General features: G+C 42.3%; 1 protein-coding gene across 4 annotated transcripts in view; it reads left to right on the plus strand.

The window, feature by feature from the left end:
- The window catches only part of TTC3 (tetratricopeptide repeat domain 3), a 189246-nt gene that overhangs the window by 94094 nt on the left and 80807 nt on the right, over nt 1–14345 (plus strand). For all 4 annotated transcript variants that reach the window (XM_073617200.1, XM_073617202.1, XM_073617201.1 and 1 more), the window contains 5 exons: nt 5246–5372; nt 7621–7743; nt 9746–9847; nt 10252–10344; nt 13704–13768. In XM_073617200.1, coding sequence (XP_073473301.1) covers nt 5246–5372; nt 7621–7743; nt 9746–9847; nt 10252–10344; nt 13704–13768 — 510 coding nt within the window. The remainder of the gene's footprint in view (nt 1–5245; nt 5373–7620; nt 7744–9745; nt 9848–10251; nt 10345–13703; nt 13769–14345) is intronic.

Here is a 14345-nt window from a genome sequence, read left to right on the forward strand (position 1 = left end):
ATTGGGTAGGCATACTTAAATGTCCACCTATTGAGGGAGCAGTTGGTGCAGGCTTTTTCAGACAATGTGACGCTGACTGTCTAGACCAGTGATATGCAATTAGCGGACCTCAAGCTGTTTCAGAACTACAAGTCCCATTAGGCATAGCAAGACTCTGACAGCCACAAGCATGACACCCAGAGGCAGAGCATGATGGGACTTGTAGTTTTGCAGCAGCTGGAGGTCCGCTAATTGTATATCCCTGGTCTAGACGATAAGGCAATTTGGATAATTTTGGAACCTTCAGCAATCATTTTTTGAACCTACTTATCGTCATGAAGTTTCTAGAGTCTAGACTTAAACAGAGAAACCTGACCCTTGATAGTGCTGGGAGCCAGACGCTGGTCCAGACCCAGCTGCATGAAGAATCTATGCAGCTGGGTTTGGACCACCGTCTGGCTCTCAGCACTATTAAAGTGGAAGTTCAGTCAAAAATTAAAATTTTTCTATTAATTATATGTAAAGTATCTTTATTTTTGACATTATTCATTTTCTGTATAGCTGATTGTCTAGTTTTGATTAGACTTTCTAAGAGACACAATCAGCTTCTTCCTGTTCTTCAGGGACAACCTTACTTATTTCTGATTTCTGCATGGGGGCCTCTCACTTCCTGAAAACGTTGTCCTTCTCTGGTACACGCCCCGCCCCCACCCCTCCTCTCCTTTTTAGACAGACATGCCTAGACCTGCCCAGCCCCACCCCCATCCCTCCTCTTCTCCACAGATCTCCTCCTGTCTTCATAGCCTTGTTTTGGCCAGCAGTTTCTCCTGAGAGAGAGTGGGAAGGCAGGCTTTGAAAGTATGTTCTGTTTGTTAGAAACTGTAAGATTACAATGCAACATGCTGCAGATTTTATACAGGGTACAACCACGTGGTAGTTTCTGCATGGCACTGTGATAGCATGGTGTGGCACACGCCCAGCTGAGGGCGCTACATGTGAGTAAGTTAGCTACAAATGAGTTTAAGGCTCCGTTTCCACTAGTGCGACTTGTCATGCCACTTTGAACACAAAGTGGCATGACAAGTCACAGCCCATTGATTTCAATGACAAACGTTCCCATCTATGTGACTTTGAAAAGGTGCCTGCACTACTTTGATGCGACTTTGATCCAGAGTGTAAAGTTGGATCAAAGCTGCACAAAGTCTCTTTTAAATCGCACAGCTTTGGAGCGTGACTTTGATGCAACTTTACACTCTCTGGATCAGAGTTGCATCAAAGCTTTGCAGGTACCTTTTCAAAGTTGCTGATTTTCAAAGTCACATAAATGGGAATGGGTACCATTTAAAATCAATGAGCTGTGACTTGTCATGCGACTTTGGACACATAGTTGCATGACAAGTCACGTTACCACTATTGCGACCACAAAGTTTCATGATTTAGAGTGTGACTTTGATGCGACTGGGTGCAACTTTGAATACCACTTTACACTCTCTGGATCAAAGTTGCATCAAAGCATTGCAGGTACCTTTTCAAAGTTGCTGATTTTTAAAGTCTCATAGATGGGAACGGGTGCCCCCCCCTATGTCCAGCTCCCTTCTCCTGTACACAGCTATACTGTATGTGCACTGCATCTCCCATCCCCCCTGTGTGGAAGGGGCTTTTTATTCATTTTCTCATGATTTAGGATGTACAATGAGAGAACACTGGGCGTAAACCTATGATCAGCTCCTCCCATCCTGTATATGCCCACTGGTTACACAGGAACAGGGTCCCTCCCAGGAAGTGATTTCACTAGCTTTCAGTAACCACACCCACTGGCTGCTTTTAGACTCAAAAGGAAGTAGAATTGAAGTCATGTGACGACACTAGATACTGCAAAATAAAAGGTAGAAAAACTGAGATTTTTTTCATTTTGAATCATAAGGCGAACTTGGCTCACATTAATGATTGCAGGAGAGAATCTAAGTGTTGGGGTGGACTTCCACTTTAAGGATCAGGTTTCTGCGTTCTCTTCTGTTTCAGAAACTGTTGGCCTCTTTGATGAGGACCTTTATACAAGAGGTCTCCCCTGTAGCTTTCACTGTCCATTTCCCTATGATTCCATGGGCTCTAAATCTGATTTTATCTGCACTTAAGGATTCACTTTTTGAAATTGCCCTCCATTGTTTGGATGTGGTTATGGCGGTGCAAGACTACCTCTCAGCCACTGCTTTTTTTTTTCCAGAAATACAGATTCCCTTTTTGCCATCCTTGATAGACCCTGAAAGGGTACACGGTTTTCTCAATACATTGTCTTGGACTACAGTTTTTGTATGTTAGAGTCCAGTCAACCTGTAGGTGGCAGTAAAACCCGAAGGGTTTTCTTTTTATTCAGGGGATAAAGTTTATTGAACAAACTTTAACAAATTCCCAAAACATTTGTGTCACAATGAAAATATACATAAAAAGTGCCCCAGGAGAGACATTCATTGCGTCAACAGATACAATCATTAGGTACATCATACCTCCCAACATTCTGAGATGGGAATGAGAGACACCTACTAGCAAACGTATGTAGGCAGAGGACACGCACCCTGTCACACTTCTTTAAAGGAGAATTAACCAAAAAAAGTTTAATTACATCCACAAGGGCTTTTTTTTTTTACCACTACTATTCCTTTATATTGGCTTTTAAAGTTTACAAATGCAGCAATTTAGAAATTGGAGGAAAGGTTTAGCACTGAGAAACACTTTTTGAAAGATTAAAAGTGCATTCTATATACAACTATACAGATCAGACCAAAATGAGGGACAAAGGGACATTTTTCCAAATCGGGGACAGTCCCTCGAAATCAGGGACAGTTGGGAGCTATGGGTACATGCACATCCCAACTGAGACATGCCTAGCAATACATGGTCCCATCATTAAAAATCCATGCAATACAACAGAAAATGATGAGTACCATAATACACCGGGTTTATAAGACCCAAAGTAAAGCAGACATATCACTAACATCCATTACCCCAGCAACCTGTTTATTACCAAATCTACCTGTACCATGCCAGGCATCGCCAACCATACATCCTAAACTTGGTCGGACAACCCCTATGTTGATAATCTTTTCATACCAAAGAGTGGTACCCCCATGTGGGTAATCCACTCCTATGGAGACAGAGAGGAAGAGCTTTTCTAGTGTAGTAAAAGCTTTTTTCGTACCTAAAACATGGCTCTAGAGACCGCCTCTTTAACGAAGGCGTCCGGTATTAGATCATCCAAAATGCCAAGCACCCATTAGAATGGGTCTGAAGCAAGAGCTGTCTGAAATGGCTGATTAAGAGTTTGTACAAACATGTTCCAATATATGTAACTTGGGACATCTCCACAACATGTGGATCAAATCACCGTGATCCCCACTACATTTAATACATATCGGGTCCACCAACAAGCCTATTTTATGCAATTTAAGAGGTGTGTATTAAACCCTGAGCAGTATGTATAGCAGAGAAAGTCGCTGAGCTATGTTTAAAGAACTGAAGCAAATCACTTCAAGAGCCATCTCCCACTGGTCACTCAGTAACTCCACTGCATCTGGCACCCACTGAACTCGTGCCCTACAAGGGTACTCCTCCAAGTACGTTATGAAGAGTTGTGAGTAGCAGCTAGAAAAAAAGTCCTTTAAGGCAGTAGGCTGTTGCATCATGTTAACCACTTGCCGACTGCCTGCTGTCGATTGACGGCGGCAGAATGGCACTCCTGCACAAATTGGCGTAGCTGTATGGCAGGCCCTTTAAGGAGTGCGTGCCCGCTGTGTCCCTAAGGAGCCGATGATCGGCCCGGCGGCCGCAATTGCTTCTGACAGAGCGAGGACGGGGATTTGTGTGTAAGCACACAAATCCCCATCCTGTCAGGGGAGAGGAGGCAGATCGTGTGTTCCTAGTATATAGGAACAACGATCGGTCTCCTCCCCATGTCAGTCCCATCCCCCCACAGTTAGAACACACAGTGAGGGAACACATTTAACACCTTCCCTGCCAGTGACTTTTTTACAGTAATCCGTGCATTTTTATAGCACTGATCGCTGTATAAATGTCACTGGTCCCAAAAATGTGTCAAAAGTGTCCCATCTGTCCGCCACAATGTCGCAGTCATTAAAAATCGCAGATTGCCGCCATTGCTAGTAAAAAAATAAATAATAAAAATGCCATAAATCTATCCCCTATTTTGTAGACGCAATAATTTTTGCACAAACCAATCAATATACACTTATTGCCATTTTTTTTTTTTTTTTTTACCAAAAATATGTAGAAGAATATATATCGGTATATTGGCCTAAACTGATGAATACATTTTTTATTTTTATTTTTTAAATTTGGGATATTTATTATAGCAAAAAAATATATATTTTTTTCAAAATTGTCGCTCTTTTGTTTATTGCGCAAAAAATAAAAATCACAGAAGCGATCAAATACCACCAACAGAAAGCTCTATTCGTGGGAAAAAAAGGACAATTTTGTTTAGGTACAACGTCGCACAACTGCACAATTGTCAGATAAAGTGACGCAGTGCCGTATCGCAAAAAATGGCTTGGTCAGGAAGGGGGTAAATCCTTCCGGGGCTGAAGTGGGGAAAAAACTAAAATCATCCGTAAAGTGTTAGGCCTCCACACAGCATGCTGTAATTGCAAGTAATAAAAGTACATCTGTTGGGGAAGACCATATTTAGCTTGCAAGTTAGGAAATGGCAAGAGTTAACCCCCATCAAAACATGTCTGACGTGAGTATTGCCATAGGCCTGCACCTTGGCAGCATATTGACATTTAAACAGTTGAGGGTAATTTACGATTATGCCACAGAATACTCCCTGCAGCTGTTTGGCCTTTGGCAACCTGAAGCTTTAAGGCTTCCTGTTTCCCAAAGTGGACGCCTAAAAAATGTTTTTTTTTTTAATGAATTGTCTAGCTCAGGGGTAGGCAACCTCAGCACTTGAGCTGTGCTGAAACTACAAATCCAATCATCCCTCTTCTCCTCCTGGTGGTCATGCATGTGGCGTTCAGTCTTGCAATGCCTTTTGGGACTTTTAGTTCTACAACCGCTATAATGCTAGAGTTGCCTATCCCTGGTCTAGCTCTTGGCAGTGTTGATAGTTCCGGTTGTGCTGTTCTTTATTACATTTGCTAGTCACCAGCAGTGCATTTACATTTAACTATGTGTTATTCAGACTGAGAGAACATTTATTGATGAACTGCTAATGTTTCCATTTTCTTATTGAATGCTTTGTTTCTGCTAGGTTTTCTGATGCTTTGTCTCAATATGTGAGGTCTAAGACCATGCTGATGCACAAGATGGTTCCAGGAGTGCTAGCTTGGCCAACAACATCTATTGTCATCGAAGAGACCAGGCCAGAAAAATTAGAGGTAAGTAACCAATTGGTAGCCTACACAATTTAGTAAACTTTGTAAACCTAATATCCTTTTAACTGCACCCCTGTCCTTTGTTCCATGCCGTTACTTAAAACTGCCAGTAAACTTGGAATTTATACCCTTAACCACTTGAATACCAGCCTCTAATACTCTTCATTACAAGGCAATTTTTCTGTTTTCAACGCTGTGACAGTTTGACCGACAATTATTCTGTTATGCAACACTGCACCCAAATAAATGTATAATAATTTTTTGAGACAGATTTCTTTGGTTGGCAGTGTTTTTTTAGTTTTTACTTTAAAAGATGGCCAAACATTTTGAAAAATAAAACAGTTTCCAATACTTTGTTTTAAAATAAAAATGCTAGAATGATATGGAAACCACTGAAATAAACCTTTTTTTGGAAAGCAGAATCCCCAAGGTGAGCTCATTTTGTGCCACAATTTTTTGGAAATAAAGGATAAATGGTGGTCCTGAGGGGGTTTAACAAGGAACTGGTGCACTAGATGAACTAGTATACAGATCATACACAGGGAAAGGAGGACATAAAGGGAATAATGCCACATTCTGTGGCAGGGTGGAGATGAAGGGGTTAATGTTCAGATGGGCAAGAGAAGGGAGGTGAGGGGTTAAGTGACAGGTCACATGAAGACTGCATTGGAGCTAATATGTGTAAGAGTGGGGGGGGGGGGGGGGGGGGGGGTCCGGCCCCTGAAAGGTTTAAAAAAAAAAACAATCCTGTGTCTGTGCTAAAGAATGTATGGATCAGTGGCTGCAGCTGCTGATCCATTCATTCTGTGCCCATTCATAAGTACTGATCTCTCTCCTTCCCTTGTTGTAAGAGGAAGGGATCAGCACTGTAAATACTACCATGTTATTGCTGTGATGAGCAATCGCAGTAATCACATGGTACCCATCCCCTCAGATTGGTTGGGTACACAGCAATCCGCTATTTATCCAGTGCCCTTCATAAACAGCACTGGGTAAAAAAAAAGGCCGCCGAACATACATTTGTACAAAAGTGGTTAAACAAAATATAAAGTAATATAGTTTAGTTGGAGGAGGAGGGAGGGAGTGGGCTGTCATTTACCACTGTGTATTTGCCCACATGTATGAATCTTTAAGCACATGGGCTGCTCAGATGCGATGGGGAGGAAATGCTCAGCATACAAACTCACTGAAAACTGAGCATGTGCAGAGTTGCCGCCACACATGCAAAATCCCTAGCTGATTTGGGGACATGAATAGAAGGGGAAAACACAGAGCAGCAGGCTCAACCAGGTTTTTTGCAGAATTCAGAAAACAAATCTCATAGTGGCTGAGTATGAACAGCATGTAATACAGCATTTATTAATAGTTTTTTTATGATGTGGGTTTAGTGACACTTTAATAATTAGCAATACCTTATCCCAACATTTCACCCAACGTTACCAGTAACATAACCCCGAAAACACAAATGCTTGTTCTATGGGAGCGAAAGTGTTTCTGCACACTATACCTTATACACTTAAACAATATGTTTGTAGCTTTCTATTAAATGCATTATAAATTCTCATACCTAAACCTTTTGTTTTTCACCTGCATGTGATGTGCATTGATCATGTATGTTCCTGGTGTCATTTGTTGCCCTGTATGCACAGCCTATAGTAGCGTACATCTTGACAGTCTCATGTCAGCAGTTTCTGTTTGAGTTTAAGCATGCGGCATGGCACTGCACAGGTTAATCAGTTTAATGCATGAACTCTATCTGTAGTGTAAGAACTGACACTTCCTATGAGTAAACTTCATAGCCCACAATCATAATTGGATCTGGTACAGACACACACAATAGAGAGATCACCATGTAGTCTTTCATCACATTAGCACTCAGATTTCTGATGTAACACAGAGGAAATGGTGAGCTTTGGATTGTATGACCCAGAGCAAGAAATTGCCTGTCCCTTTAGCGAATAGGGACAAGCTGGATGAATTAATACATGGACATGGGTGAGTCAGTCAGCCACGAGAGTGCAAACTGCAGCCACAGCATAATCGCCAATCATACAATGTAAAGCAAATAACACGGGGAGTATAACCACACTAATACCTAGTTACCAGATGCATCTTTGGGTTTTCCCACTCTAATACACAATTTAATGTGCTGTTTGAAACCTTGCTGCTACAAGATGATCAAACATCTTTGGTGGTCTGTAGATTTGGATTTGTAATGGTTCCTAATCTTTGTTTTTTTTTTTTCCCTTAGATCCTCTTGGATACCTGCATAGAGGAATGCAAGTTTCCACCTAAACCCAATGCTGTTTGCCGCTTTGAGCAGTGTTTGGGTTTACCTAAAATCCAGATCTATTTTACAGACCCTGATTTCAAGGTAATCAGATTTCAAAGCTCCTTTGGCTGTACTCCTGTGGATCACACTGCATTCCTATGACCTGTTTTCAGCTGACAGAGGGCTGAAGTCACAGAGCCGGTCCAGGCTGGGAAAAGATTGCAACCATATGGTCGGGATCCACCTAAATGCCTGAATCGGCAGCTGGCTCAGCCTCTCAGCGAGCCGCTGAGAGCCTGAGCGCAGCCACTCTCACCTACTCGACAGCTCAGCACTCCAGTGAGCGCCGAGGTGGGAGCAGACAGTGGCAACTGATCTTTGATCGCTCAGTTCTCAGTCTTAGAAGCGGCAGGGGACAGATGCAGCATCGGTCCACCTAGGTAAGTATGATTTCTAAAAACAAAAAAATAACTTTTAAAAATAAATAAAATTCGGTCCCTCTACACTTTTTTTTTCCCCCAATTTAAAAAAGACATTTTTAATCTCTAAAAGTGATCCCACGACGTATCGCCTGCAGGGATCACTTTTATCGGAAAGTCCGGACCCTGAGGGAAAAGAAAATACAGGGGTTATGGCATCTAGCTGCAGCCATAACCCCGGTATTTTAATTTCAAGCAGATGACGTATTTTCCCAGTTAGGCAGTCGGCAAGTGGTTATACAAGAGTAAAGTAGTATTTATGTCAAGCTAGGATAAGGGCAGGCGTCTTTCGAGAATAGTAGGATTAATTTTTTGCATAGAAATACAGCAAATACGCAACAAATGTTTAGCATATGTAGACTTGGGAAGCTCATCAAACGCTCCCATTAAACAGTTGGAGCTTAATTTCAAATTCACAGTTTTTTTTCTTAAGGAGTTGTAAAGGCAGAAGGTTTTTTATCTTAATGCATTAAGATAAAAAGCCTTGTCTGTATAGCAGCCGCCCCAGCACCCCCTTACCTGAGCCCCATCTCTGTCAGCGATGTCCACGAATCCCTCGGCCGTCCGGAACTCTCCCTCCTGATTGGCTGAGACACAGCAGCGGCCCCATTGGCTCCTGCTGCTGTCAATCAAAGCCCGTTCACCAACCAGGGAGAGAGGAAGGCGGGGCCTAACGGCAGCTCCGTGTCTCAATGGACACACGGAGCTGCAGCTTGGCTCGGGTGCCCCCATAAGTGTCCCTGTAAAGTCTCACCAAATAACTGTTGAATAGTGCCAGTTAGGTCCACCTAATGCAGGTTCCTGCAATGGATTGATGCTGCTGTGCGCCACTCCTAAATTTAGAGCAGCATTGTTCCCCTGTGTAGGCATTCCGAGCTTAGAGCTGGGATGTGCCCTGCAGTGTGCGCAGAACAGAAAGAAATCACAAGGAGCCAGGTTAAAACTCTTTTGCAAAATATACTTTGCAATTCTGTTTTGCTTTTAAAAAAAAAAAAAAAAAATCTTAAGATAGAGATTTTTTTCGTTGTGAGACTCGACTTCAGTAACCTATGATCTAATAAGCTGCTGTGGATGATGGTAATTTGCTTATTTTGCTGCTTGTTGCTCTGTTGAATTCAACCCATTGGTGTCTTAAAGCCTAAGTGAAGTCAAAAGAAAAAAAAAAAAAGAAAAATCAGCACCAGGGATATAACTTAGTAGGATGTGTCCTTTGCTCTGATACAGCTTCTGTTAGTTGAAATTCTCCCCTGCTCATGCCAACCCCCCCACTGTAATCTTCTGGTGCCACGGGTGTTAATAGAACTAGCGGGCTGTTAGGGCTATCATTGAGAGAGCACAACTGCGACCGCTCTTACGTCCGACTGCACAAATGAAACGTGATCTATGAATGCAGGGGGCAGACCTCCTCCATTCATAGATCCATTTCTGCAGACAGCCTGTAGTGGGTGGAACTGCACAGTGATGATGCCACCAATCCTTTTTTTTTTTTAATTTGTGCTAATATCTGTGTTTGCAAAAGCAATTGGTGCAGATACAGTTGTTAACTTTCAACCTTTTTGTGCTGTTCCTTTTATATGTAAAATTTTTCAAATAGTCATTGAAGAGTTTTCTCTCATGTTTTATAGGGGTTTATCCGTTTGGTGTGTTGTCAGTACTGTATAGTTGAATTCCATGTTTGTTGTTGGAAAAAGTTGAAGGCCACTGCATATTCTGATAAGAATGACAAGGTAAGCTGAAGTTTTTCTTACTAAAATTTTGCAAATTTTACACCTCTTCAGTGAGGTATGGAGGTTAGAGGGTGGAGTTGGGGGTGAGGGGATAAAAATAGAGATTGGATTTAAAGGCACAGATGTAGAAACTGTATTGGGACTGAAGCCATAGCCATGTGGGGTTGTCTTCTCGGGTATTGAATACGTTATTTATCTTCCTTGATGTCCTGATTGGATTCCAAATAAAAGCTTTCAAAATCCCAGCAGAAGAGCTCATTAGGGTCTGTTTCAAGCATAAGCGTTCATTAGGGTCTGTGTGGGTAACTAAAAGTATGTTTACTAACTTCAAGATAATTCAGAGAGTAAGGAGTAAGCTAAAAATAATTGATCTGTTTCTTTTTTTCTCCCCCCCCCCCCCACAGGATTTCCTTAGATACCCATGTCTGACCCCAGACTGCAGAGGGCTCATTTGTCATATTGTAATATATGATACTACAGGGGAAGTAAAATGTGAGGTATGTTGCTATGAGATGCTAGACTTGCAGTGATGTTTACTTTATAGTATTTATTCATAGAATTAAAGTGGTTGTAAAGCCTAAACATTTTTTACCTTCAATGCATTCCTTGTATTAGGGTAAAAAACGTTTAGATGTCATCACCCCCCCTGCACTCCCCCTTTTACTTACTTGACCCCTCTTTCGATGCATGTCTGCAGCTCTTCTCTCCCCTCACTTCCAGGTCACGCAGGCTTTGCTGGGGCACCCGGAGCCATTGGCTTCCAGTACTGTCAAACAAAGCCTGTGACGAGGGAGCTGGGCCGAGTCCTGCTGTTTGTGTCAATGGACGCAGCAGCGGGGCTCGGGCCCAAGCACACACGAGAAGCTGCTTCCCATGGGAGCACTTGACAGAGGGGGGGGGCTGAAAAGAGGAGGTTCGTGGCTGCTCTGTGCAATTCCATTGCACAGAGCAGGTGATTATAGACAAAAAAAAGGTACCTTTAAAATCACTTATGTAATGGTTTTTATTTATCAAATGGTTAGAGTAATGCTGGACTTTATGGGTGCCTAATTAACAATGATATATTCAAATATTCCAAAAAATCAAGAAACAATTTTATTCCAAATCCTTTTAAAATCACAATAAAATAAATAACAATATAATGGTCTTTACTACCAGAAAACAGTTATAAAATTTTCCATGCTACGATATTCATTTCTCAACATGTTTCGCCAAATGTGTGGCTTCTTCAGGAGTGTGGTTTTTGTAGCGCTTAAATAATTGGATTGGTTTGATTAAAAAATGTGACATTTATCCATTATATGATGGTGCTTTGTACCCCAAAAGAGAGGACAGTACATAAATGGTAGAACGGTGAATGTAGGAGGGATAGAGGATCCTGGAATAAGATCAAGTATTTAGTGGACCACTGGAGGGCGCCAGATAGCCTTCTATTCATGAATATGTAGATTTAGTTTAACAGGGCAATCAAGACTGGTGTCCACGTGGCTCTGGCCTTGCCAGTTGCAGACGCTTTCGAACAAAGTGAGTTGACAGTCCAAACGTTGGTGATTTGGATGGATCCTGAATCTTTAGAAATCATCCTTGGAACTCATCGTTTGAAGCATCTGTACCTAGTCCTGGACACAGGCCAGAGTATTCCTTCCACGGGAAAAACTTGACACTTATCTCTTTTTTTTTTTTTTTTTTTTTAATGAGTAGCCTCCTCCAGAGCAGTTCCTTTTGCCCCCTTTTGCTCTTTTCCTCTACAATGCAACACTGTGTTGGTGGGACAAGTTGATCGATCTCTGGACTGACCAGTTTTTCTATCTCCAAGAGCCAGATTGTCCCTGGCCTGGTGGCTCAGGCATCCAGTTCTGGAGTCAGTGAAGACCTTCTTCCTTGCCATCTTTTGAAGGATGCTCACGACAGATGCCGGCCTACCAGGCAGGAAGGTGTCTCGGCCACCCTGTCTCTGTAGGAGACTTGGGCATTGGAGGAGTCTCCTCTTCTGAGAAATTTCACCCTGAAACTTTGAGTAATATGGCTGCCTCTATAGCACTGAACCATTGTACTGAGGGGTCATCTGTTAGAGTTAAACAATGGCATTTCAGTGTCCTACATCAATCATCACGGAGGAAATAGATGTCTCACCATGGCGAGAGAGGTAGATTGGTTCTTGTCCTGAGTAGTACTTCACTTTCCAGCTTTGTCATCTCTGCACATTCCAGGTACAGTATAGACTACTGGCTGGCAGACTTCCTAAGCCGGCAGTGGCTGGACCAGGGAGGGTGGTTCCTACACCTGGAGGTAGTCCAGGACTTGCATTGCAGGTGTGGCACCTGATGTGGACCAGAGGAAGCAGTGGATGTACTGGTGGCTCTCTGGAATCGTTAAACACTATTCTATGGCTTTTCTCCCCAGAAACGTCTTCCTTTGTCTGCTTCTTGGGATTCTTTGCCGGCCCATGCATGTGGTACACTGATCTTGTATAATCCTGTTAATGGCAGCTAGATTTAACATGGCTGCTGAAGCCCAGGTTCTGAGGGACAGGGTTATCTCAATTACACTGATTTCCTATGATGCAAAAGGCTAGGAAGTCATCTTTTCGCAAGGTCTATCCTTTAACTTGGTGTGAGTCTTAGAACTCCCATTTTCTCTTTTCTACAGCTGGGTCTGGACCAGGGTATGGTTTTCAGCACCATCAAGGGTCAGGTTTCTGTGCTTCTTATTCTTTCATAGACACTGTTGGCCTCTCATTAGTTAAGACTTTTGTACAGACGGGCCTCATGAGAAATTTGCTATCAGTATCCACCAATTCCCATCAAGTTGCACTCTACTAGCTACGAGTTCTTCCTGGGCCTTTCTCTACCAAGCAGCTGTTTTTAAGGCTGCTACCTAGTCTTCCGTTCACACATACTCTGTTCCAACAGGTTAAGAATTCTGCGTCATCTACTATCAGCATAGGGTATAAGGTCCTTCAGGTGACTCTTTGAGCTGCAGGCAGTTCCCAGTTTTCTCGACCCTGTTAGTGGTTGTTGTGTTGCTCACCCCTTAGTTGGACTGCTTTGGGATATCCCAAAGGTTTGACTTCTGTGTTCCTCAATTGACAAGAATGAAAGTAGGTTTTTTTTTTATCCTAAAAATCCTTTTCCTGGAGTTTATTCAGGGGCATAATCGACCACCCCCCCAAACGTGAATCTCCCTAATGGGGGCACAGACCGCAATAAAAACTGACTGCTTTCTAATAGGGATCAACCGATATCATTTTTCAGGTGCCGATACGATACCAATATTTCGGCCACCTCGGCTGCCGATAACTAACTGTACTTTTTACATTTTTTTTTTTTATAACTGTTATTGCTGTCACAAGGATTGTAAACATCCCTTGTGTCAGTAATAGGCATTAAAAGGTACTCTTTATGGAAGGATCAGGGGGTCACATTGGTGGTTGTTACAATAAAGCAAACCCCTTGAAGCAATATCGGTAAAATGGTCAGTCTTTTGATACAATACTTCTGAAAAAAGAAGTGAGTATCGTCCTCACTGATAATCGGTCGATCCCTACTTTCTAATCCCTCTCCCCCCCTTTAGTTATACTTTGAATCCACAAAAAGGATTTTTAGGGCGAGTACATTCATTCTACTTTCCCTTCTTAACAATACCGTAATGTATGAATCCTCTGTAAAGTTTTTTTGCTGTCTTAGTACGTTCGAGTTGTTTCCCCTTCCTTTTAGGCTTGCTGATCACCGTAGTTTTAAGAAAATCTCAGAGCTCACCTTTTTTTATAACAAAGATCTTCCACTGTTGATTGCACATGAAAATTGTATTTTTTTAGTGCATATATTAACCTTTTTTTCTTAAATCTGCTTTCTAGTTTGAAGATAAAATAGTAAAGAAGAAAGAACCACATAAACCTGCTGTAAAACACAAAGGCACAAGGTAAAATCACTTTTGTGCTGTTGAATAGTGCTTTAATTTATTGTGCCCCTGTACCCAGACTATGTACAATCATTCTTATAAAAATATTCCTAGAAAGCACGAAGAGTGCTTTAAAACTGGCCCTCCCTGACCTCTGTTTTTTTTTTTTTTTTTAACCACTTGCCAACCATATAACTTTTGGTGGCATGGCTGCGCTCCGATTCTTCTGGGGCGCGCACCGGCCTGCTCCCACTGTGATTATACACAACAGGAGCTGATCGCCGGCAGCCGCTGATTCTTCAGTACCGATGGAGAATGGCGCGCTGCCTATGCAAACAAGGTAGAACGCCATTCTGTAAGTACAGAAGGCATTGATCCTGTGTTCCTGCAAAACAGGGGCATGGATCTATCCCTTCTCTAGTAAAAGAACCTCCCATACAGTAAGAAAACACTGGCTAGGCACACATTTAGCCCTTTGATCGCCCCTGATGTTAACCCCTTCCCAGCCAGTGTCAATAGTACAATGACTGCATATTTTTTAGCACTGATCACTCTCTTAGTGTCACTGGTCCCCAAAAGTGTCGGTGTCCGATTTGTC

Source organism: Aquarana catesbeiana, linkage group LG02, assembly GCF_042186555.1.
Source record: "Aquarana catesbeiana isolate 2022-GZ linkage group LG02, ASM4218655v1, whole genome shotgun sequence".
Classification (NCBI taxonomy): domain Eukaryota; kingdom Metazoa; phylum Chordata; class Amphibia; order Anura; family Ranidae; genus Aquarana; species Aquarana catesbeiana.